Genomic DNA, 25,870 nt, shown 5'->3' with positions numbered 1-25,870 from the left:
CCGATATAGGAAGAGAACAAAACTGCACCTGTATTACAGACACTCAACTAAGCTATTTGTGGCAAAGAGGACCTCAGGTTACTGTGTCTACACCACAGCACTGCCAGAAAACACTAACCTCTTGGGGATACTGCTGTGTGAACATGGCTGGAAACTTCAGGTCCCGCAAGTCTGTTAATATCTACAAGAAAATAAAATACATGTAAAAGGAAACATTAAACCAAGTAGGTTGAAGAGCTGTTCTTTAAAAGGTATTGATCCAACACTCTCAGGCAGTAAGCAGTCATGTGTTAGTCCTGCATCGAGTGCACATGGCCTGTGTCAGTCCTCTGTGTCTCCATACATTATTTATTCTACTGCATGTATAGTGATTAAAGGGGACACAGTGCCACCTATGGAGCAACTCTGGTATTACAAGTACTACAAGGAGCACTAAACTCATTTTAATTGGTTACTTTGAAAATACAGAAAGACACGGTCAACCACATTTTAGCATACAGAGGGAAAAAAAAAAAATGGAAGAAAAAACAGATCCAAATGAATTTTTTTTTCTTCATAAAACAGATACATTAAACGGACTTCAAAGACGCAGTGTGGCTCTAACCTTACTCTTAGAACTTTTTCCAAGCCGTAAGCAAATATTTAAGCAGGCAGAGGGAATAAATACAAGATATGACTATTGCAGCTCATAGATTATGGTGAGAAGCGGCCCACATGTGCTGTCTGGGGTCATGTTTGCTCTAATACATTTCACGCTCATGGACAGGCACTAACCTGCACTCTCTCCATATTGGTACTGAACGGATACAGCAGCTCAAACAGGATCAGGCCCAGGGAGAAGATGTCCACCTTGTGAGAGTAACTTTGGCCATACATCTGAAAACAAGCAGAAGCCATATATATGAGTAGGACTGGATAGGACAGTGTACAGACAGCCAGCTGACAGCAGCATTACTGCAACCTACCTGTTCAGGGCTCATATACAGTTTAGTCCCCACTTGCCCGGTATGTCGGGCATAGGCTGGCATGGGTGTCAGAACGGTTTCTTCATCATCTTCTTGGTCCATCTCTGTCACCAACCCGAAGTCTCCAACTTTCACTACATCGTCTATTGTAAAAAATATGTTGGAGGGCTGCAAAGAAAAAGGAAGAATTAAAAAAAATGGATCTATATACTGCGCCAGGAGGGATCACATGGTCCTTACAGGGATCCTGAGTGGAGGAAACCTCAGCTATAATATCCATATTCTCCTACCAGTCACAGCAGGAGCCTCCCATATCCCTATTACATAAAGTAACCACCATCCATGTATTGTCAGTAACCACCCCCCATGTATTTTCAGGTCCCCCTCCTAGTTGTGTAGTAATCACAGCGGCCACGTCATCAGCTGCTCAGCCGCGATTGGCTGAGCACAGTTATGCTCAGCCAATCGCGGCTGAGCTTCGGATGACGCTGCAGAGGAAGGCCGGTACTCGGGAAGATCCGCCGGCCTCCCGAAGAAGACGTCACTGCTGAGGATCGGAGACCGTGGACGACACGAGATGCGGTGAGTATAATGCACCACACTTCCGGGTCTAGCGTGGGTGGGGGGAAACACGGGGAAGGGGGCCATTCACAGACATAACATACATTACAAAGTTGTATAACTTTGTAATGTGTGTTATTCTGTGAATAATTTTTTTATCGCCGGACAACCCCTTTAACCAATTACGGTCACTTCAAACCTCCCTCTGTGTAAACCTATAGGAAGCCTTCAATATTTGTATACCACTTCATATACCATAAACTACTCCACACCCCAGAAAAACAGCTCTAAGTCTTGGCCACTAGGCATCTCACTTCCCCGCAGTCTGTGGTCATCTGCCTGTTAGGCCAAGTCTGTCTAGATCCGGGCACCATATAGAAAGAAGACCGGGCATAGCATGTGCTCTCTGTAAGAGATAGAGAGCCTGGGCTGTATACCTCAAATCTGGGCCTGCCTTCCTGCTAAAGAGGACTTCATCATTCCTAAAAATCAAGTCTTCCCTCCTCTCACCACTCAGTAACAGCACTACCACCACTCTGAAGCATGCATGGATTAAAAGTCATTTCAATTGACAGATACACTTTAATATTTGCTGGTTTATGATTGGCCTTAAAAAGGATGGTCTTACTAGAGACAACACCTTTAAAAAAGGGAAACTATCAGCAGGTTAGATAAATTTAAGCTGCCAATAGCCCCCTATTGCACAGGAGATGCTGAGGATGAAGGCATGTCTCTTACCTTCATTCTCAGAGCCCTTTCCGTGCAGTTTGTAGTTTAATGCTGCGTCTAGTAAGGCTATTTGGGGGACTGGGGGCTGAGCTAGCACCCCCAGAGCACCAATCCAGCTCTCCCACTCCACTGATAACTACAAACTCCTCAGCACCCTGTACAGAATAGGGAGCCATCAGCTGGTTATATTTGTCTGATAGTTCCCCTTTAAGAATGTATCAAACAAGGGATAAGCTCCTGACACATTCTGCAAACAATTTATTTTGCAACTAGAAGATGTGGCCAGTCCTACATTTTAAAAGGACCACTAAGGTCATACAGGCTGTATGATTGAAAAAAGAAAATAAAAACTCTAAAATCAGTAATGTCAAACTGCAGCCCTCCAGCTGTTGTAAAAGCCAAAGCTGCCCAGGCATGCTGGGAGTTGTAGTTGTGCAGTTTGACACCTGTGCACTACATACTCCTCTGGCCCCTTCTGTTAGCTCAGAGTGAGTGTCCTGACTGGATGCCTGCCTCAAGGTGTATGGCCCCTAGTGGTGAAGCTTTAGCACAAATGCTCTACCATCATATAGGCTCTTTTCAGGTAAAACAGGGATATATATTTCCGTGCCTTAAACAGATGTGTTAGTGACTGGACAGTCCAAACCTTCGGGAAAACACAAAATATGCAACCGGATAGAGATATAATATATATATATATATATATATATATATATATATATATATATATATATATATATATATATATATAATAATTTATTATATACACATACATACACACACAATTCAATGCAATTTCCTTAAAAACATTAAAAAGGTCAATGGTGTCTGCAACTCATTTGAATTCTAGCTGCCTGTTAGACAATCCCCCACCACATGTAACACTAAAATACACAAGGGTTAATTCTGTATTTGGTAGTTCATTCTTGAAGAGGGTTTAAATCAACTGATGGTAGAAAGTTATACAGATTTGTAAATTATTTCTGTTTAAAAAAAAAAAAAATCCTAAGTCTTCCAGTAGTTATCAGCTGCTGTTTGTGCTGCAGGAAGTGTTGTATTCTTTCCAGTCTGACACAGTGCTCTCTACTGCCACCTCTGTCCATGTCATAAGCAGCAGCAAATCCCCATAGAAAACCTCTCCTGCTCTGGACAGTTCCTGACATGGACAGAGGAGGCAGCAGAGAGCACTGTGTCAGACCGCAAAGAATACACCGCTTCATACAGCAGCTGATAAGTACTAAAAAGGCTTGAGATTTTTTTTTTTTTTAAATAGAAGTGGTTTAATAGTACCCATTACTTCACTGGAACCAAGCTGCAAAACTGCAGACAAAAGTGGTGCTGTTTCTGAAAGAACGTGGCATGTAGGTCCTTTTACACGGACTGCTGCAGCACCACAAGCTAATGCCGGTCAGTCAGATGCTTGCTATATAGTAACATTAGTCAGCCGCACATTCCCATTTACACAGGGAGATGTGCAGCAGACTAATAGTGATTGAAATGCCCACTAAGGGGGCGTTTACACTATCTGACAGATTATTGAAGCCAAAGCCAAGAATGGATCTGAAGAGAGGAGAAAAACTTGATGTGGGTGCACATACCTTCAGGTCCCTGTGCATTAGGCCTTTGCTGTGCAAAAACTGAACCGCTTCTGCAATCTGCAGAAATATATGGAGGCTCTCAGCTCGTGGCCGGTCCTCCAGCGTGCAGCGAGCCTCCATCCAGTCCTTGAGGTTCTCTTTGCGGCACAGCTGCATCTGTATATAGAGGTACACCTTAGGAGAGCTGGGGTTCAGCTTCTCTGCAGTATTTTTGGTTAGGTCCAAGTTCAAGGTTTTTGGTCTGGGAGGAGAAATAGACAAAGTGCTTGCAGAGGTGGGCTTACTCTCCGTGGAGGAGGAGTCCTTGGTTCCAGAGTCTCTCTGAGAAAACTCACTGGTCGTAACCACAACGGATACGTCTGTCCTGTTGTCTAAGTTATTGGACGCATTGTCACAACCGGAATCTTCGAAGATGATGGATGAGGAGGTTCTCTCCTGTAACCCGAAATCCCGTGGCTCGTAAACCACTCCTATGTCCTCGTCATCCATGGTGTTGTGCTCCAGATCACAGTCTGTAAGGAAACTGTCCTGCAGGTTCACAAAAGCGTCATGTGAATGGTGGAAGTCGTCGTCTGTGGAGAAGTGACGAGGAAAGGAGCGGCTCCGTCGTACCGGATCAATGGCGATAAAACCTGCAGATGGCGTGCTCCCACCCTCCGAGGAAGGGGTGACGACCTCTACCTGCTCCTTCATGGAGTAGGGGTCACTGCTCCGAACCTTGATGGAAAGGGCGTCCATAGGAGTCGGGGAGCTGAAGGCCCACTCCGTGCTGGAAGAAGACAAATGGTCACATTACTTAATTGTTGACAACACAAGAATTATCCACCAATACTGGTTTGGTTTAACCTCTTAAAGGGGGAACTACAGAAATGCACAAAAAGCATGTTGGTGCACTCACTGATCCACCATTGATTGTTTGACACCTTTCCCGCTGATCCCAAACCCAGATACAAACTTTTGCAAAAATGATCCCAGTTTTACATCATGGCATGCGGCCAGGAAACTACCTCTCCCAGCATGTATTGCACCTAAGAGCGATCTGCCAGGTACCTGCCCCTGTTTTGTAGCATCGGCCTACCACTGGCTCAACCTGCTTTGCATCGTAACCACAACATCAATCTATTCATCTACATATATAGATTAGAGAGATGAAACAACAGTGTCTCCTTTCCCCTATACTACTCAGAAGAGGTTGTTTCCCCACCCTAGGCCAGGTGGTCACAAGTGTGATGTCAATTGGGGGCAGGGGTCACAGATGAGATGTTACAGCTTACCTGGCAACAGAAAAGACAGATCATGTTACCTCTGTCTCAGAATGGAGAGGGAGGACAGAGGAGTAGAGAGAGTGGACCAGGTTGTGAGGATTTTCTGCAGATTCATGGTGTGAGCCAGGATGTACTGCAGAAAAACTGCCCAATTCATATAATAGAAAGGTTCACACTATAGGTGGGGATTAGAGATGAGCAAACCGGTTCCATCCGAACCCGAACGTTCGGTATTTGATTAGTGGGGGCTGCTGAACTTGGATAAAGCTCTAAGGTTGTCTGGAAAACATGGATACAGCCAATGACTATATCCATGTTTTCCACATAGCCTTAGGGCTTTATCCAAGTTCAGCAGCCACCGCTAATCAAATGCCGAAAGTTCGGGTTCGGATCGACTCGAGCATGCTCCAGGTTCGCTCATCTCTAGTGGGCATTGAACAAGGTTAAATCTTTCTTGATTGGAGTTCCCCTTTAAAGACCAGACAATATCAGTTTCTGCCTTTTAAGAGTCATGTCTTTTTACTTTTCTGTCAGTAGAGCAACCAATCCTAATCTCAGCAATATTTATTATGTAAGGAAGGACAAAAAAATTATAGCAGTTTTAATAGAAAAAAAAAAATCTTTGACAATTTTTTCAAGTACGTGTCAGAGCAGCCTAATACAGCGTACCAGCCATCCTTTATCCACAGCTCATCCATTTTCTCCTGCCATAACTCTGGTGGCTCTTCACGCCAAGCATTAAAGTAGCGCACAATCCCAGGATGCTCTAGTTTGGCGAGAGCTTTTACTTCCCTCATCACCTTCTCTCTGGCCAGTTTCCTGGAAGGAAAAGCGGAACAAAAAAGAGTTTACACAATAGTCAACAGTCACACTAAATAATAAGACAAGCATATAAAAGTAGAGATGAGCGAACCTCGAACATGCTCGAGTCTATGCGAACCGAACTTTCGGCATTTGATTAGCGGTGGCTGCTGAAGTTGGATAAAGCCCTAAGGCTATGAGGAAAACATGTATATAGTCATTGGCTGTATCCATGTTTTCCAGACAACCTTAGAGCTTTATCCAAGTTCAGCAGCCCCAGCTAATCAAATACCGAACGTTCGGGTCCGGATCAACTCCAACCCGAACCCGGTTCGCTCATCTCCTAATATAAAGGCTACAATGACAGGACCCATAAATTACAATATTAACTTGTTCTGGAACGACCACTGAAAACATATACTGTAACGTGAGATCAAGTGAACGGGAGCGGAGCTGTAGTAACTGGGCAGCTATGTAGTTTCCAAGAGCCAAGAGTTTCTGGCCTGATCCACCATGTAGATGCAGCCACCACAGCAGTGCCAGATAGCTGGCAGAGACGCCGGGTGTCAACACCTTACTAATCAGCTGTTCTGAGGGTAGTTTTATATACTCAGCTATGTGGAATGATGTAGACTGTATACCAGCTAGACTTTTGTAGTGCTTTTATTGTAGTCTCCTTTAAAGAGGTATAACCATCTGAGACCCTTAGGGCATATCCACAGGATTCAGCTGTTTTCAATATAAACAAAAAATTAAGACTAGAGGGCGTGGGGACCCCTCGATCTTAAAAAGAACCTGTCAACCCCCCCCCCCCCCCCGACAGGCTCCCGACCCCCCTATACGGAGATTTTAGCGCCCGAAGCGCGCGCTCCTGAGACGAGTCCGACACTCCGAGAATGAATGGAGCGTCGGACTCACCATTCATTCTCTGTGGGCATCGGACTCATCCCAGCAGCGCGCGCGTGCCGGGTTTCGGGCGCTGAAATCTCCGTCACCGGACCGGCGCGATCAGGTAAGTATAGGGGGCTCTAGCGGGGGTTGGGAGCCTGTCACCCTGGCACGGGGGGGTGACAAGTCCTCTTTAAGACAGGTGTAGGTGCCAGGGGTGGGACCGGCAACAAGGGGACATTTATGGCATATCCTGCAAATATGGGAAACGTGTCCTAGATAGGTATTCCCCTTAATGTATAAGTACAAGTAAAAAACAAACAAACAAAAAAAAAAAAAACACACACAGAACAGAGTTAGAAACACCAACCAAGCTACATGCAAACTTCAGTCCAAAATACCCTGAAAGTCCCCCGTTACCTATTGGGGAGGCGGATTCTCTTGATGGCATAGTTACAGTCATCCACTTTATTTCTGGCTTCAAATACCACTCCGAAGCCACCACGTCCTAAACACCGGATAGGTTCAAAGTCAGTGAGATACCTACAATGAGAAGGAAAGGTGTTCTAAGAAGAATCACATACACATGCTGCAGTACATACACAATATGATGCATTGGGACAAGCCTTCATCTACACTGTACTGGAAGCTATTATATATTTCCAGGAGAAAACATCCCAAAGCCAATATAGCTACACTTGTAGGGCTCAAATTAATTTTGTTGCAAATACATTCAATGACAGTCACTTGTTTGCCTTGCTTTGGTCACAAATTGACAGTATCCAATAGGGATAGCTGAACATTACCGTGACACATATCCGCTGCCATTGTAATCGATCCGGCTGTCCATCAGCTCCCCGTTCACAGGCTCATATTTATTGTCTGTCTGACATTGCGTCTCCGATTCTTTCCTCTTCTGATTGTATATAAACAAAAGAAAAAAAAAAAAAAAAAAAAGAAAAAAAAAATTACTGAACATTAGTCCCACGTTCGGATTATACACATATGGAACTGTCTGAATACACCTAGTCATTAGTATAAACTACACAACCAGAAATAGGGGGTGCAAAGGGGCATCACATAAGGGGCTGCTGCCGCTCAATGAGCCAAGAGCATTAGGACACGCACCTAATCCTGCTCTCAGCTAAGTAGACATAACTGATCTATGGGCTAAAGACTGCTCTTACACACGGCCATAATAATCTGCAGCTGCCACACACTGCAATCATTCCAGCCAGCACTTGGGAACTGCAGCAGCATGCTCAAGAATCCCAATAATTGCGGCCAACACCTAGAATTTAGATTACTTGTGGCAACTCCAGGGGCTGATCGCACTGTATGTGGCCATCACACACACCATTACCGCACTGTATGTGGCCATCACACACACCATTACCGCCATGCGCAAGGCCTCCGCGCTATTACCGCCATGCGCAAGGCCTCCGCGCTATTACCGCCATGCGCAAGGCCTCCGCGCTATTACCGCCATGCGCAAGGCCTCCGCGCTATTACCGCCATGCGCAAGGCCTCCGCGCTATTACCGCCATGCGCAAGGCCTCCGCGCTATTACCGCCATGCGCAAGGCCTCCGCGCTATTACCGCCATGCGCAAGGCCTCCGCGCTATTACCGCCATGCGCAAGGCCTCCGCGCTATTACCGCCATGCGCAAGGCCTCCGCGCTATTACCGCCATGCGCAAGGCCTCCGCGCTATTACCGCCATGCGCAAGGCCTCCGCGCTATTACCGCCATGCGCAAGGCCTCCGCGCTATTACCGCCATGCGCAAGGCCTCCGCGCTATTACCGCCATGCGCAAGGCCTCCGCGCTATTACCGCCATGCGCAAGGCCTCCACGCTATTACCGCCATGCGCAAGGCCTCCACGCTATTACCGCCATGCGCAAGGCCTCCACGCTATTACCGCCATGCGCAAGGCCTCCACGCTATTACCGCCATGCGCAAGGCCTCCACGCTATTACCGCCATGCGCAAGGCCTCCACGCTATTACCGCCATGCGCGAGGCCTTACAAAGGAGTTAAATCTTACATTTTCTTTGGCATTTGCCAATTGCCCCTGGTATCGCAGCACCTCCTGCAAAAAGCTGGCTTTGCCAGAAGAAGGCGCCTATTAAGATTCATGACTGTAGTACAAGGATGGGCAGGTGGCGTAGGGACAACTAGTATAGAACCCCTATAAGTTATAACCATATGCCATAATAGGAAATATCCATAGTGCTTGTGTTCATGAGTTACAGCACTGCCCTGAGATTAGTGGGGAAATGAAGCGGACACACACACAGAACATCCGCAGACCAGACCCTATTCTTTGTCAGTCTGTAGAGGAATATTGAGGACACGTTGTGGTTGTAGCCTTGGCCTAAAGTGTAGCTGTCATTTCAAATAACTTTGCAGAAATATATATAGTAATATAATAAAGCCTGTAATAGGTTTTATCAGGCTTCCTTCTGTACTCACATGGCTGTAGTCTACACTACAGAGCAGAAAAGTGAAGATGGGTTTGCTGTGTCCATTAAAACCTATGGAGGGGGGGGGGGATGAGTGAGCAGGAAGAGCAGACAAACAGCCAGTGCAGTTTGAAGACTGTCTGGCCACAGAAAAAGCCAAATTCACAGGTCAGACTGCTCAGTGTTGGATTGGGAACTGCAAGATGTTGTGCTGTGCTGGCTCCTATACTGCAAACTACAGGGCCGGCTCTCTTCTCCACCTGCTCACTCATCCCCCTAAGCCACCCAACCTTACATGGGTTATAATGGACACAGAAAACCTGTCTTTACTTTGCTTCTCTGCAACAGATAATTGAGCAGGGATGCTGGAAAACAGCTTTGTGAGTACAGAAGGAAACTCTTAGCTAATAAAACCTATTACAGAGTTTATAATAATCACTACTATTAATCTCTGCAAAGTTGTTGGAAATGGCAGCTACACTTTAATACTGAACTCTGAAACAAATACAATATGGTTTGACGCACCCTGAAGCTATTCGTGGGCTGGAAGAGCTTGCGGACGATGTAGGTGGTGGCGGTGATACAGAGCAGGATGGTGCCGATAATCTCCTTCCACCAGGGTAGCAGCACCACAGGATCCTTCTTGCGGATATTCTTGTAGTTTGGGTTCTCCAGTATCCCTATGGTGATCTGTGTCCCTCGCTTGCTGCGCTCTCTCTTGTAGTACGGCAGGTAGTAACCATTATCTATAGAGAAGAAACAGTATATCACAACAGAGGAAAGGGACTTCTCAGGATTCTCATAGCAAAATAATCTGTGCAGCACACAAGGGGTTTTATTGTTCATGCATGCGTTAATGTATTACACAATGGTGTAATGTAGCACAACAAAACTTCCAGAGTATTCTAGAGCTCATCTATGCTGTGTAATACATGATAAGTAATGTATGTACACAGTGGCCCCTACCAGCAGAATAGTGAGTGCAGCTCTGGAGTATAATACAGGATGTAACTCAGGATCAGTACAGGATAAGTAATGTATGTATGTACTCAGTGAACCCACCAGCAGAATAGTGAGTGCAGCTCTGAGTTATAATACAGGATGTAACCCAGGATCAGTACAGTTTTACAATAGATCTATGATGTTACTAGTCAAAAACTTTGAAAAACCATGAACAAAATGACCGGTGTGCGGACTTCATGCATGGGTATAAAATTATGCTGCCCAGTGACTATAGCCAAGACACACATAAGCACTAATGAAATATCCACTAAGCAGTGTGACCTGTTGAGCAGCAGATTATGAGAGGACCCTGTGCTGGACCCTGGGCTGGAGGAGTTATCAATGGGGGGAGCAAAAGTGGGGGGAGCAAAAGTGAACACTCCTTACATCCAGCCCATCCCTATTTGCCGTCACTTTCCCTTCGGGCTCCGTATGGAAGACATAACCAGAACAGTATGATTGGACAATGGCTGGAGTAATGAGGGGTCTGAGATGGAGGGGTGTCACAGTACAGGTAAGTACCGATAATTGGAGAAGGAAGCTGAACAGGAAATGCTGCCAGGCGGACAGCAGCTACACTGAGATGAGGAGATTCTTGCTTTTCAAGTCTGGGGGACTCTCTTTTATAGGCTGGAAACAAGGCATAAGGTCAGGAGGATACAACAGTGTGTGGTGCAACAATGCTAGGGTTACTATGGTTTAGTGCAGAAACCTCTCCTCTCAGACACTTACCGTATGGATACTGAAGCACAGACAGAGCCCCATTGCTGTACTCCTCATGAGAGAACTTGTCATTACTGAGACATTTATCAAACTCGTCTGAGCCGACCAAGACAGGCGTCCGGGAAGGAGAGTCTGAGGGGGAGACAAGAAGACTATAATAAAATACGCAATAGGTTGAAAAGGACTACAAATCCCAGCACTCCCTACCACTCAGTGGAGAGTTGCAGATTGCAGAATCTTTTTGTACATTTTACAGCTAAGTATCATACAAGGAATGAATGGAAAGACTTAGAGAGAGGAGTGTAGAAATGCTTACGGATGAGAGGCTTCCACTTGATCCTCGGAAGTGAGATTATGGCGTTACTGTCTTTTATGGTATCCAACGCTGTTGGATTAACAGGAAATTTCTCGGATGGTCGCACAGATGCCTGAAGATACAGCTGACCCCGGTACATTCCTATGGAATTATAAAGACAACAAGCTTCTTAATTACTACTTGGATAATGCAAGACATTGAGGCAGAGCGTGAAGGTGCTAAGAGGTCCTTTAAATACTTTAATAAAAATTTTCGCCGGATTTCTCCTTTAAAGTATTGTATTGCCCCCCAAAAGTTATACAAATCACCACTATACACTTATTAAGGGAAATGCTTATTAGGTGCTTTTTTTCCCTGCACTTACTACTGCATCAAGGCTTCACTTCCTGGATAACATGGCGATGTCACTTCCTGGATAACATGGTGATGTCACGACCACACTCCCAGAGCTGTGCGTGCTGTGGCTGCTGGAGAGGATGATGGCAGGGGGACACTGAGGGACACAGGGCACTGGAGGGACACTGAGCATCCCTCTGCCATCATCCTCTCCAGCAGCCACAGCCCGCACAGCTCTGGAGTCGGGGCGTGACATCACCATATTATCCAGGAAGTGACATCACCATGTTATCCAGGAAGTGAAGCCTTGATGCAGTAGTAAGTGCAGGGAAAAAAGAACTTTATAAGCATTTCCCATAATAAGTGTATATTGGTGATTTGTATAACTTTTGGGGGGCAATACAATACTTTAATAACAATTTTCGCCAGACTTCTTCTTTAACACACCTGGTTGGTCCCATTTGCATTAATACCAGGTGGTAGGGAACAGATTTATGATCCCCAGAATTATTGTTGGAATGGTAATGGAAAGAACATAAAGGAGAAACCCCAAACCCTTCTATTCTGGGGTGTGTTAGCCCAGCACCATAATGGAGAAGCCAGTGTGTACATAACACCAGATCTGTATCATACATACCAAGGTAGAAGCTGGACTCTGTGGCTCCTCTGGCAGCTTCCACAAGATCTTCCTCATCCTCCAGGACATCGTCGTCTGATGAGTAACTTGTGTCATCAAACAGACTGATGGGAACCACTTTCCCATCTCTGACTAACCAGGCGGAGGCTATGGGGGTGCAGAACTGGATGGAATAGAAAAAGAAGGGTTAAATGATAAAATCGTCCATGCTGTTCAGCTCACAGATTATCTAAGCTGGATACTAGTAAAGCCTCAGATGGGATAACTATCAGTTGGATCTCGGCTACTATATGTAACAGGGACGTTTATCACATAAAAGATGACTGATATTACTAAGTTGCTAAACTTTTCATTGTATAGGATCATGTGACATCTACATAAATTCTGGATAGTAGTGCACAGATTATCCCGCTTTATACCTGGTGCTCCCATTCCAGGTGGCCCAGCTGGCGGTTGAATGCCATCACCTTCCAGTCAGCCACAGAGACCTTGATGAGCATGTCCTTGGTGCCCGCTTCCTGCTCGTCCACATCGGCGATGATCTTAGAATCATCTGATCCACCGCTGGGTTCCACGTGGCCTTCGATAAAACCCACCCCCCGCTCAATGTCTGGGATGTAACGCAGCTCAAAGTGACCAACGCTGAAATTCCACCTGAGGAGGGAGGAGATCAGAAGAGGTGATGGTCATGGTCCCAGTGGTCTGACCCCCACCCATCCAATACCATAAATGAGGTGGTGCAGGGCTAGTGCTCTGTCCATCTCATACATCAGAGAATAATAAAACCAGACTTCATTTACTACAGCAAGTGTTATTGTCCAACAATTTAACCATTATCCCAAAACGTTAACACCCCCTTTAAATCAGGTCGACTTACTTTTCACTGCCGCTGCGTGGCCCCACTGCACGCACGGTTTTCTGCTTCCGATGTAATAGGAGAATATCATCCTGCTCCACCTCCTCTTCACTCCATCTCCGGCAGCCCATGGCTGAGCAGATGTATTTTACCTGTAAGGTGCGGACATTGTGTGACAAGTGCAGAGTTATCACCCGCTACCCACAGGGGATGAGCAGGCTGCATTCTTCGGAGGGCGCAGTAAGCTATGGATGACGCTCACCTTACCACTGCTGGCACTGAGTCCGTACGTCGTAAGGGACTTTCCTCCGACTAACACCACGTCATCACCAAACTTATATGACGACTCCAGGAGAGATTCCACCGTGAAGGGGACGGCTTCCATGCTCTCTCTGTCTCGGTCCCACTGAAAGAGGTCTCCGTCCAGGGAGGGGATTATCATCTTATTACCAAAGACCTAAGGGGGAGAGGCAAAGAAATGGGTGGTCAATGTTATGGCTGTAACAGAGATGGCAATGACTCAAACATCTATAGGATATAATAGTAAACTTTAACCTGTGGCTCGCCAAAAGTTCCAGGGCTACAACTCCCAGCATGGCAGGTCAGCTGGGAGTTGTAGTGTAGCAACATCCAGAAATCAATACTATAGAACAGGTATAGGGAACGGTCAGCCCTCCAGCTGTTGCAAAACTACTATTTCCATCATGCATGGATAGCCAAAGCTAAAGCTTTGGCTGTGAAGGCATGATGGGAAATGTAGTTTTGCAAAAGCTGGAGAGCCGAAGGTTCCCCATCCCTGATATAGAAGGTAGTAAATAATTTAAATGCAGACAATTGGTTCCACAACTCCCCCAAAAATGAGTTTTTTTTATTCTGAATAACAGGTAAACCAAATGAAACAAACATTTAGATATGTCATATTATAAGTTACTGTAGAGTATAGCAAACGTGGAGTTTTAGTTTAAAAAAAAAAAAAAAAAAGCAGCAGTTTGTAGATACAGAATGGATGTGCACATCCCCATAATGCAGTAGCGTAGTACAACAGGCTAGAATAGAGAAGCAGGGCTGCTGTCAGAGGTCTGTGTGGTCACATGACAGCAATGTGGAAGGTTGTGTACCCAGCATGGAGCGATCAGGAAGTGAGAATCATAGAGCTGTGCAGGAGGACAGTGACAAACTTTTCTATACAGCAGTGTGAATGGCGGAGTGTAAGTAGAGGCACATTATAGCAGCAGTGTGTATAGCTAAGTGTAAGTGCAGGCACATTATAGCAGGAATGGAGAGAATGGGAAACACAAGAAATGACAGACTGCAGGAAGGAAATAGCAGGGTATAGGGTGAGCAGAGTATAGCAGAACTCTGTTCAGGGAGAGAGGGGTTACAACTATGAAGAGATTACCTCCACAGCCCTGTCCCCTGATGCAAGCCCCAGCCTGAAGTGGATCTGCTATGATTTGGAAAGTGAGGGAGACTTCCTGGGTCAGAGTACAGGGCTGTAGACCCCGCTATGCAGACCATGCCCCTCCCCCACTTTCCCTCCCATCCAGTACAGGGAGCTCTTTAACCAAAGCAATGCTCTTAAACCAAGTTACAATTTTGAAAAACTGTGAGCTCTTCTTGCAAAACGCTTTTAATCCAAATTACTCTTAAACCACGGTACTACTGAATAAACAAGACAAGTCCCATCTATGTCATAATTGTAGGAGGGTTATATCACAAGTCACTTTACCTACAAATGCCAAAGAAAAATAAAAGTGTTCAAATAAGACGCATGGCCACCTTGTAAATGGCAGCATCTTTTCTTAGAACTCTGTCATTCACTAGTTAAAGCTCTATGACATCCATGCATCTAAATGGTATTTTGGGTACTGCCTTTGCACCATGGCGGTACGTTTTTGGAGTATATTATATGCTAAGCAGGAATCCTGCCATATCTGCATGGATCAGAAACCACATTGATTCCAGAAGTTTAATTTAGATGCTTAGTCCCCATAGATGCTTAAAGCGTAACTGTCATTTCAGGGCCATTTTTTTGTAAACATTAAATATCAACAGTTCAAGAGATTTAAAAAAACTCTGTAATAGGTTTTATAAACCAAAAGAGTTTCCTTCTGGACTGAAAACGCAATCTCCCAGCCTCCCCCCTCACATCAGATGAAGCAGGATTTCTGTGTCCATTATGTGGTTATGGAGAGGGGAGGGGCTGTTAGGAGTGACTGAGCACAGAGCAGTCCTGCACAGCACAACACCCTGCAATCTTCTCTCAGTAAGTTCATAGATAAGCACTGACCTTTCTGACCCCAGAATCCTGCGGTTTAGGTGCCCAGAGAGTCTACAAACAGCTGACCTTCAGGTCACCTCTTCCTGCTCCCTCATCTCCCTCAGCCCCTCCCCCCTCCATAAGGATAGAATGGAGAGAGCAGAGCCCGTCTTCCCTGGCTTCTCTGTAATGAAGACGTGTTTGCCTGATAATGCACAGATAAGAAGTCAGGGGGGGGGAGGCTGGGAGATTGCTTCTGGAGTACAGAAGGAGGCTTTTTTGGCTGATAAAACCTATTACAAAGTTTCTTAAAATCGCTTATACTACTGATTTCTGCAATAAAAAAAAAAAAAAAAAAAAACTATATATATGACAGTTACACCAAGTTAGAACTACAGAATCTCATCTCTCCCTTTCAGCTCAGCCCTGCCGTGTCCCGCTCTCACTGCCTGGTGAGCGAGGACAGGGCGCAGTGGTGCTGAGCTCAATGAGTCTTCCTCTGATATTACATATACCTCCAGGGACAATCCAAGCCCAGGAGACACATGTTATGTCAGAGGAAGACATAGTAAAAACATACTTACTAGCTCCTGACCACCTGAGTATCGTCACTTCCCGGCCACAGATATAGCTGAGAGCAGTGGTCGGAATCCTAGGCAACCAATGTCAAGATGACAGCGAGAGAAAGGGGCAAAACCCCAGAACAATGCAGTTTTACTAATGCAAAGCTTATATTTCCCATCACCTGACAAATGTTTTAGTGATGGAACAGTCTTTTTCCCTGTGGAGGAATACCTCTTTAACCCTTAGCTGCACCAAGAAGTTACTGTACATCTACAGTTACTGTAGTCGGTATAACAGAAGATCGGGAAGCGGTGTCCCGTTATCCTGGGCTGCCCTATGTTACTACAAGTACTGGAGAACTGCCGCTTCATGAAGGCAAGGTCTGATCTCCATCTCGACATGAGTTAACCCCTTACATCCCGTTTTGAAGACATGACAGTTTCTAAATCCGGTACCTGGTGGCGATCCCCCAGTGTACATGCCCACTCTGTGCCTGATCTTGTTTGGATCCCAAGGCCGCAAGCCTCAAACTTCTACGTGTGGGCTTTGCAGCGCAATGACTGATAGAGGCTTCCGCTGCAACTTCTATCAGTCGTCTGCCGAGAACACAGATCATAGCTTTCTTATAAGACCAAGAATTATTAAAGTGTAAATAAATATGTAAATCAAATATATGTTATATCATCACGTGCATAATTGCCCAAACTATGAAGATATAAAACTTTGATTGTAAGCGGCGAACAGCATAACAAAAATTGGGAATTATAGGAAAAAAAAAAAAAAAAATAGCAATCAAAAAGTTCAATCCAGACCAAAGTAGTACTGATGTGAAGTAAAGACCATGGCGCAAAAAAAAAAAAAAAAAAAAAAAAAAAAAAAAGCCCTCATACAGCTTCACAGGTGGAAAAATAAAAGGGAAAAAGGCTCGGAATAGTGCAATTTAGGCCTATTCGTTTTTTGTTTTTTTTAAAGGATTAAATTGGATATTGTTGTAATCATAACAATCCAAACAATGAAGATAATTTAAAAGTAAGTTTTAAAAGTAAATTGCATCATGTAAAATTTCCCAAAAATGCATATCTTTTCAATTTAACACAACCCCCCCCCCCAATCTCACCATCGCTGTGTCCCCTAAAGGTTCAAGCAAAATTTAGCTATAAAACTAAAGGGTTAAAAACACACTGAGTGTCCCTGAGCTATGTGCCAACGGTATCTACTTTAGACATGAATTAAAACCCAACAATTATAAAAAAAAATTCTTTATAGAGCCAGCAGATACACCCAAGTACAGTACCCGGTTCTTTGGTCACACACTGACCCGCAGCTCGATTGATAAAGGAGCCGGGAGCCAACAGAGAGAACCCTAGGGGGCACGGAGGCTGGAGCCCCCACAATCTCAAACTTGTCAGAAAACCCTTTTAATATAAAGACCATAAGAAAGAACAGATTGCTGCAATATATCGCCCTGTAACAAACAGTTATTACAGTTTATAGGCCCGATGTGATGATAAGCTGCAAGAACATGGGTCTCTACTATGGCCAACAATAGGGGGTGCCCAATCTCTATTACCTCCATTATCTCCAATGAGGAGAGGACGGCCCCTCTAATAATGAAATTAATAGCATCCATTAATATTTACAGGAGCCAACAGCAGTTCGGCCTCTGTAGCTGATGCATATGGATAAAGAGACAGGACTGGATAGTATATACTCATATATAGGAGTATACAGCAGTACTGCCTCTGTAGCTGATGCATATGGATGAAGAGACAGGACTGGATAGTATATACTCATATATAGGAGTATACAGCAGTACTGCCTCTGTAGCTGATGCATATGGATGAAGACAGGACTGGATAGTATCTACTCATATATAGGAGTATACAGCAGTACTGCCTATGTAGCTGATGCATATGGATGAAGAGACAGGACTGGATAGTATATACTCATATATAGGAGTATACAGCAGTACTGCCTCTGTAGCTGATGCATATGGATGGAGACAGGACTGGATAGTATATACTCATATATAGGAGTATACAGCAGTACTGCCTCTGTAGCTGATGCATATGGATTAAGTAGACAGGACTGGATAGTATATAAATCATATATACAGGAGTATACAGAGGCCGTATTGCTGTAGTTGGTGCATATGGATGCAGTGCATGGGGTGATGCAGGGCTGGAGCGCAGGTGCCTGTACACACCATGAATATTTATGAATGAGCCTCCACCACCGCCAGGGGCCCCAGAGACTGCAGGAGGTGAAGGACACAGCATAGCGGAGGACGCTGCAGCTGACGGGTGACATCAGCTCCTCTGTAAGGACATTACCTCATGCAGTGAGTCACCAGCACACAGCATTGTGTCACATAAGGATTATCTAGGAGCAGGTTTGCCTCCAATAGTCTGATCCTATAGGGATAAAGAGACAGCTAATCCGTCTGGTGAGGATGGAGGCAGAGCAGCCAGCCAGCCAATGAGATCTCCCATACAAGACTAATTGTAGGATGCAGGAATGTCTATGGCCATTCTACATTACTACACAGAGGCTATCCTACAAATGCCATCACCTGTCCACAGAATAGGCAATAACGTATGATCACTAGAACAGGGGTACCAAATCCCATTCCTAAGCCCTTACCACTATGTAGTATAGCACCATCATAGGCAGGGATGTATTACTGTGCAGGAGATGTATACGGCACCGTACACAAAGTCTGGGGCAGGAGAGCAGCTTGTAAACACAACCTATATACACAGCCAGGCTCCTGCCATTCAACCCAGAGCCCAAACACACCACAATCAGAAAGGACTTATAAAAACAAAAACAAAAAAGTGTTATGAAAAATTACAATAAAAATAATTTTCATTGTGTTTAATCATTCAGCACACACACAAAAAAAATAAAAATAAATAAAAACTACAAACCAAAAATGGTGAATGAACATAGAGAGATTTGTAACATTCAGGCTATCGCAAGGGATGTTTCCATCAAGGTCCGATAGGTGCAGGGCCATTAGGTAGGACCACCTAGTTCCAGGATAGGGGTCCCCCCTGGCCTCCACTATGAGATGTGATGACATACATGCGAGGCTTCCTCCATTCTGGACTATGGGAGTTCTGATAACCTGGTGCGAGTCCTTCATTCTGAGGGCATCAGCTTGTCCCGGAAATGGGGCCCACAGTAGTCAGGTACTTATGGTACATTAAACAGCCATTGTTTAATACATTATGTAAAAACAACGGTCTTCAATGCATTTCACTGCAGTATGAAAAGAACGGCCGTTCTTTTAAAAAATAGTACATTGTGTGAACAAGCCTAGATGTATAAAAAGGTGTGAAAACTGGCTAATAGAGCAAACTGTACGAAAGTCACAGAAAGTCAGAGAACTCTTCCTAGAATGGGTCATTGGGCCACACAACCATGAAGGCTCCTATATTACAATCCACAGAAGATATTTAAAGTGCAAGCAATTGTAACCATGAAGAATAAATAATCGCATATTCTGTATAGTGGAAGGACCAGGGCAAATCACCAAATACTGAAGACCTTATAAAACAGGAAAATAGGAGACCCCAAAACCCTGTGCCGCCCTCAGTACACACCTCAGGTTTACTAAGACTGGAGGACACAAGAGACCCCGAGCCCACGTCCAGGTCCCACTGCTTTCTGCCATGGTTCTCTGCATCCAGAGCCGCGATTCTCCCGTCCAACGTGCTGATTATTACCAGAGATCTACAGGCGGAAAGACGAGAAGACAGTAAGAATTATACAGCTATCAAATACTTCACTAGATTACTAAAGTAAATAGCAGGAAATATAAATGAGAAATAAAAAGCTATAAATAAAAAAAAAAAAAAAAAAAAAACTTATTTTCTTTATCTTACAGAAAAGAGGAAAATCTTTTCATGCAATATTATATACACATACATATTATGCATACATAGAAAAAAATATTTCAGAGTAAACTTCAAAACTTCAAAAAAAAAATTAAACTGTAATAAGTAAAAAAAAAAAAATAAATAAAAAAAAATAATAGGAATAGGAATTCAACACAATATTAAAGTAGCCACAATCAAACCTAGGTAGACATAGGACGCCAACACTGAGGGTCTGTCTCATCCCGTACACCCTCTGAGACTGCACTACTCGCTCAGGCACGAAAGCTACGGATCATCCTGGACACACTCGGAGGCTGCCCTACAGCTTTGGATCAGCTGGACACACTAGGACGTGGCTCTATAACTTCAGGAGGGGGGGGGTCTGACGGCTCCTGATCCCCCCAGGGGCTGCTGCACTACCACTCCGGATGCTGCAGCGGTTTCCAGTCTCAATGTAAACAGATTACTGTGATCCTGCAGCGAGGTAGCTGTATAAGGAGGATACGGTCACCTGATGGGAAAGGGGGGGGGGGGGGGGGGGGGGGACTACAAAGCCCAGCCAGGCTGATGAAACCCACTCAATAAATCACTACAAGCAGAGGGACAACAATCCTTAGAATGGCATGCTGGCCTGAAGGTTTCTCTCATTTTCTGGTTTCACCAGCTGTCATGGATACACGAGTGACATTGGAAATCCCTGTCTGCAGACAGCAGCTACGTAGTACTCAGTACACTGCCGACACATCGTGTACAGCGCTCAGTACATCGCCAGTATATGTGTACAGCGCACAGTACAACTTTCAACAGTGCAGCCCTGTCACTGGGATTAACCCTTTGGCTCCCATCCTTACAGACTTTCAAAAAGACACTCCACTTCAAAAGTCCTCCACTATCCACAGGTTAGGAGATAACTAGCTGGTCGGTGGGGGTCTGACCCCACTGGGACCCTGAGCAATTATAACAGAGGTCAAACATGCACGCTGGGCCACAGCTCCATTCACTGTCTCTATTACATAACCAGTCCAATAGAGAATCTTTTTTTTCTTCTTTTTTAACCACTTTGCACCTGCATACATTAGCTGTAAGTGATTACACAAGGACACCAAATATTCAGGGGTGGCCTTATGTTATACGTTGATTTTAAATTAAAATTGTTTATATAATATTTTTTTTCTTACTTTTTTGCTTCACGCATGGATTTTAATTTCACTCCCCCCCTCCCTTTTAACATGACATATTTGTTCACAGAGATAGGAACACGCACTTATATGCAGTTATGTGTAGGGCTGCCTCTGATAACCACTACTACAAGGGGGGTCCCTCACCTGTACAGTGCTGCAACCATCTTTAACTCAAGGGGTTAACTACCAGAATCAACATATTGGTAGTCCCCCACACACCGCTGATCACAGCTGCTATGATGCGGCAAGTGACGGCCGCCAGTGACCTACATTTTACAGTGGTGACAAGCTTGTTAAAAAAGGGATTATATAGATATGAAGGGTTTAGGTGCCATTAAAATTCCTTTAACCCACCGATGCCTCATCTCCTTATCGGCCCAAGACGGCCATGTAACCATCTACAAGTGTCAGAACTTTGTAACCAAGTAACTTCCTGTAGGTGCTCGACCCTCACGCTCCTGTCACATGGGTCAGATCCACTGTAAGGGTGCGTTCACACGTACAGGATCTGCAGCAGAAATGATGGCGTGTTCAGTTATTTAGATCAAATATGCTGCAGCATAAAATCCGCTGTGATACGGCGTGTGTGAAGCTACCCTAAATTACAGAACCACTGAATGCAACGTCTCTGTAATGTAGACGTTATTAGACAAGCCTGCAGACAGTGACCTGCAATATGGATTCTAGGCCGTCCTCTTTATTTACATTCACATATCCACAATGGAAACCTATGAGTAATGCAGAACTAATGGGATCTCACTGTATGTTTATGGGGTTTGGTAGCAGATCAGATGTGACGACATCCTACAGCCTGGGGATTATTTATTCAGGGGTCTGCCACTCCACTTGCAGTGACACTTACTTTGGCAGACTGGTATGCAATACCACACTTACCCTGTAGAGGCCGCTGCACCTACATGTGTTGTCTGGGGGTCTCAGGAGCCAGGACCCCCGGCAGCTGTCATGTTACAGGGCTTGTCTATGATAATTAAACCTCCTGCAGTGGGGCAATATATATCCCCCCATACTGCTGTACACACAAGCACACACCATTCAGGACTCCAGGAAAGCAGGATTGTACACCATGAGTGATGATGTACTGAAGCGGTTGCTAGAGTAAAAGCAGCAGCGAGGTGACAATTCCCACCGCATCCCTCCTCGGAGATCGTGTCATATAATTGCCCCCCAGGGGCGGACGTGAGAGCAGAAATAGCCAGGATCACACAGCGCAGCAGCCGCAGCGATGGCAAGGAATTGTAAAAGAGAAAAATATATGTGTTGTACCATAAACTGTGCGGAATATAATCCCATAGATTTACATGGGACTGCCTCCCGGCACTGACGGATGTGAGGATTAGGATGTACCCAAAACAGGTGACAGTACTCTAGGCGCAGACAATGGAAACGCTGCGCCAAGACGCGTGACCTGAGCAAATATTAGTTGTGTACAGACCGTAAGGGGACGAGGCAGTGACGGGGAGCTGGAAATACAGGAAAGATGGAAAATATATGGAGGAGACCCGCAGAGAAACAAGAGAAAGGATGCCAGCCCAAAACACAAAGCTCAGGTTCTATATACATTCTGGACTAGCAGATGGCGGAATAACAGATGAGAGTCCTAAACTGTGATTACCGAGACTACAACTCCCAGCAAGCCCTGATAGACATAGGCTGCAAAGGAAGCCAGTAAGAGCGATCTGAACCCAGTGGTTTACCAACACTCCATGTATGCCAACAGCTCAGCTGGCACCTAACTTTTTGGGTTATCTATGGGGGAAGTCATTGCCTCCTGCTATAGGGGATCTCCAAATCATAACCTTCTGGCTAATGAGTGACTACAAAGCCAAGCACGGATGATGGGAGTCGGAGTCTCTGACCAGCAAGGGCACAGGTGAACCTGTGGCTTCCGAGTACAACTAAGAGTACAACTCCCAGCATGCCCTGACAGCTACTACAGCTGGAGACGATAGATCTCCTGGGCTTTAGGGGTGGTGAGGTACAATAGGTCTGCACCTTGTTGTACCTGGAACACTGAGATGCAACTATAATTCCCAGCATGCCCCGGTCTATGTAAAACAATGTCTGCCAATGTAATCAATACAGAAGGCAGAATCCCAGTATGACTAGAGCTTTATAGCTGGTGTGTAACTTTTTGGGTTGTTTCCTATTGAGATCTATGGGAGTTCTCTTTACTTGGTTCCTTGAGGCTCTTTTGCTGTTCAGAGACTACAACTCCCAGCATACCCTCACAGGTCTGACACTGAGTCAGCTATCGGGACTTGCTGGGAGTTGTGGTCTCTGGCCACCTAAAAGGCCACAGGCTGGAGACCATGAGTGGACTGTCATGACATGTTGGGACTTGTCTCTTACCAGCTATAGAGTCACCGATAGGAGATGATGGGTGAGCTGTCTAGGCATGCTGGGAGGAGTAGTCCCTAAACAGGTAGAGACCCATAGACTGGAGATCATGGGGGAGCTGTCTAGGCATGTTGGGAGTTGTCACTGATCAGCTAGCGGCCACAGACTGGAGATCATGGGTTGGTGTGAGTTAAGGACCATGAGACTACAGAACTGTCTGCTGCCGTGCCATACTGTACAGGTGAAGGCGACACAGAAATACTTCTGCCCCTTGTAGTGTCGGGCACTTTGGTATCCATATTAGGACTCTTTAGTTCAGGGATGGGGAACCTGCGGCCCTACAGCTGTTGCAAAACTTCAATTCCCATCATGCCTGTACAGCTGAAGCTAAAGCTTTGGCTGTCCTGGCATGATGGAAATTGTAGTTTTGCAACAACTGGAGTGCAGAAGGTTCCGCATCTCTGTTTTAGCTTTAAAGAGACTACAACTCCCTGCATGCCCTGGTCTAGAGAAAATGTCTACTTCTGCTGCTATCTATACTGGAAAGAAGCTCTAGGACACTGGGCTTTGTAGGTGGCTCGGTGGTACCTGGCATCAGGAGGGCACAGGAGGGGGCTTGTAGGCATGTTATTACCTGGCATCAGGTGGGCACAGGACAGTGCTTGCATCCATGTTATTACCTGGCACCAGGGGGGCACAGGACAGTGCTTGCATCCATGTTATTACCTGGCATCAGGTGGGCACAGGACAGTGCTTGCATCCATGTTATTACCTGGCACCAGGGGGACACAGGAGGGGGCTTGTAGGCATGTTATTACCTGGCATCAGGAGGGGGCTTGTAGGCATGTTATTACCTGGCAAAGGTGGGCACAGGAGGGGGCTTGCAGGCATGTTATTACCTGGCAAAGGTGGGCACAGGAGGGGGCTTGCAGGCATGTTATTACCTGGCAACAGGTGGGCACAGGGGGGGCAGGCATCCATGTTACTACCTGGCATCAGCTGGGCACAGGAGGGGGCTTGCATCTATGCTATTAACTGACATCAGGTGGGCACATGAGGGGGCTTGCATACATATTACCTGGCATCAGGTGGGCACAGGAGGGGGCTTGCATCTATGCTATTACCTGGCATCAGGTGGGCACATGAGGGGGCTTGCATACATATTACCTGGCATCAGGTGGGCACATGAGGGGGCTTGCATACATATTACCTGGCATCAGGTGGGCACATGAGGGGGCTTGCATACATATTACCTGGCATCAGGTGGGCACATGAGGGGGCTTGCATACATATTACCTGGCATCAGGTGGGCACATGAGGGGGCTTGCATACATATTACCTGGCATCAGGTGGGCACATGAGGGGGCTTGCATGCATGTTACTGAGTAGTTGAGGATGTCAAACATGTCAGCCCCACCAGGGGAGAGAACTACAGGTCCCAGCATCCTGCTGAGATGGGGATTAGTGTGGCATTATACTCTATATAACACTATTCACCCCCATGCCATGCCGTCCCCCAATATAAGCGGCAGTGTACGGATGGCCGGAGGGGACAATCCTCATCCCCATGCCATGCCGCCCCCCAATATAAGCGGCACAGTGTACGGATGGCCGGAGGGGACAATCCTCATCCCCATGCCGCCCCCCAATATAAGCGGCACAGTGTACGGATGGCCGGAGGGGACAATCCTAATCACCATGCCATGCCGCCCCCCAATATAAGCGGCACAGTGTACGGATGGCCGGAGGGGACAATCCTAATCCCCATGCCGCCCCCCAATATAAGCGGCACAGTGTACGGATGGCCGGAGGGGACAATCCTAATCCCCATGCCATGCCGCCCCCCAATATAAGCGGCAGTGTACGGATGGCCGGAGGGGACAGTCCCCGCCGCTGCAGTCACCTGGGTCTGCTCTCCTCCCGGCCGCTCTCCTCCTGCTCCGCCCCGGACTCATCATCCTCCACGATCACATCTCCGGCTGGGAAGGCTGCGGCAGCCCCGAGTCCCGGCGCCAGAGAACTGAGGCTGCTGCTGCTGCGCTCGTCCTGCTCCTCCCAGGGGTATCCCGCTTCTCTCCCCGGAGCGCCCTGCTCCACCAGCCCGGCAGCCGCCGCTCTAAACAGCAGCACCGCAGTCAGAGAGAAGCCGAGCCAGCAGCAGCACAGGCCCCGGCCCGCCATGGCCAAGCGAACATCTGACCCGCAGCACCAAGCGTCACCACTTCATTACACGTCCACCCTCCGCGCCGCCATGACACCTTTATAGCTATAGACGAGTGTGCAGACATAGGTCCCGCCTCTGACAGCGCAACAGCCAATCACAACAGCAGAGATGACACATCGTTCTCCCATTGCTTCTACAATCTGTCACTCACTGCTCAGCGCCTCCACCCACTAACAAACTTAGCCCGTCGCTATTGGTGGAGCGCGCAAGGCCTCATGGGATGTCCCCAGACCTATCAGCCAATCACGTTCTTCCATTGCT

At 46.1% G+C, this 25,870-nt stretch overlaps 1 protein-coding gene across 1 annotated transcript in view; it reads right to left on the bottom strand.

Annotated features, from left to right (window-relative positions):
- The window catches only part of EIF2AK3 (eukaryotic translation initiation factor 2 alpha kinase 3), a 28,644-nt gene extending 2,998 nt beyond the window's left edge, over positions 1 to 25,646 (bottom strand). The window contains exons 1-16 of the mRNA XM_069977222.1: positions 25,289 to 25,646; positions 19,571 to 19,700; positions 13,401 to 13,595; positions 13,160 to 13,290; positions 12,702 to 12,936; positions 12,283 to 12,445; positions 11,310 to 11,450; positions 11,003 to 11,125; positions 9,794 to 10,014; positions 7,614 to 7,723; positions 7,228 to 7,350; positions 5,788 to 5,937; positions 3,854 to 4,622; positions 966 to 1,133; positions 775 to 876; positions 119 to 181 (exon numbers count right to left, since the gene is read on the bottom strand). Coding sequence (XP_069833323.1) covers positions 119 to 181; positions 775 to 876; positions 966 to 1,133; positions 3,854 to 4,622; positions 5,788 to 5,937; positions 7,228 to 7,350; positions 7,614 to 7,723; positions 9,794 to 10,014; positions 11,003 to 11,125; positions 11,310 to 11,450; positions 12,283 to 12,445; positions 12,702 to 12,936; positions 13,160 to 13,290; positions 13,401 to 13,595; positions 19,571 to 19,700; positions 25,289 to 25,566 — 3,102 coding nt within the window. The 5' untranslated portion in view covers positions 25,567 to 25,646. The remainder of the gene's footprint in view (positions 1 to 118; positions 182 to 774; positions 877 to 965; positions 1,134 to 3,853; positions 4,623 to 5,787; positions 5,938 to 7,227; positions 7,351 to 7,613; positions 7,724 to 9,793; positions 10,015 to 11,002; positions 11,126 to 11,309; positions 11,451 to 12,282; positions 12,446 to 12,701; positions 12,937 to 13,159; positions 13,291 to 13,400; positions 13,596 to 19,570; positions 19,701 to 25,288) is intronic.
- Positions 25,647 to 25,870: the final 224 nt, after the last annotated feature.

This window comes from Dendropsophus ebraccatus, chromosome 7, assembly GCF_027789765.1.
Source record: "Dendropsophus ebraccatus isolate aDenEbr1 chromosome 7, aDenEbr1.pat, whole genome shotgun sequence".
Taxonomy (NCBI): Eukaryota; Metazoa; Chordata; class Amphibia; order Anura; family Hylidae; genus Dendropsophus; species Dendropsophus ebraccatus.
Note: the sequence above shows the minus strand (reverse complement) of the source record. Positions and strands in the feature narration are given on the sequence as shown.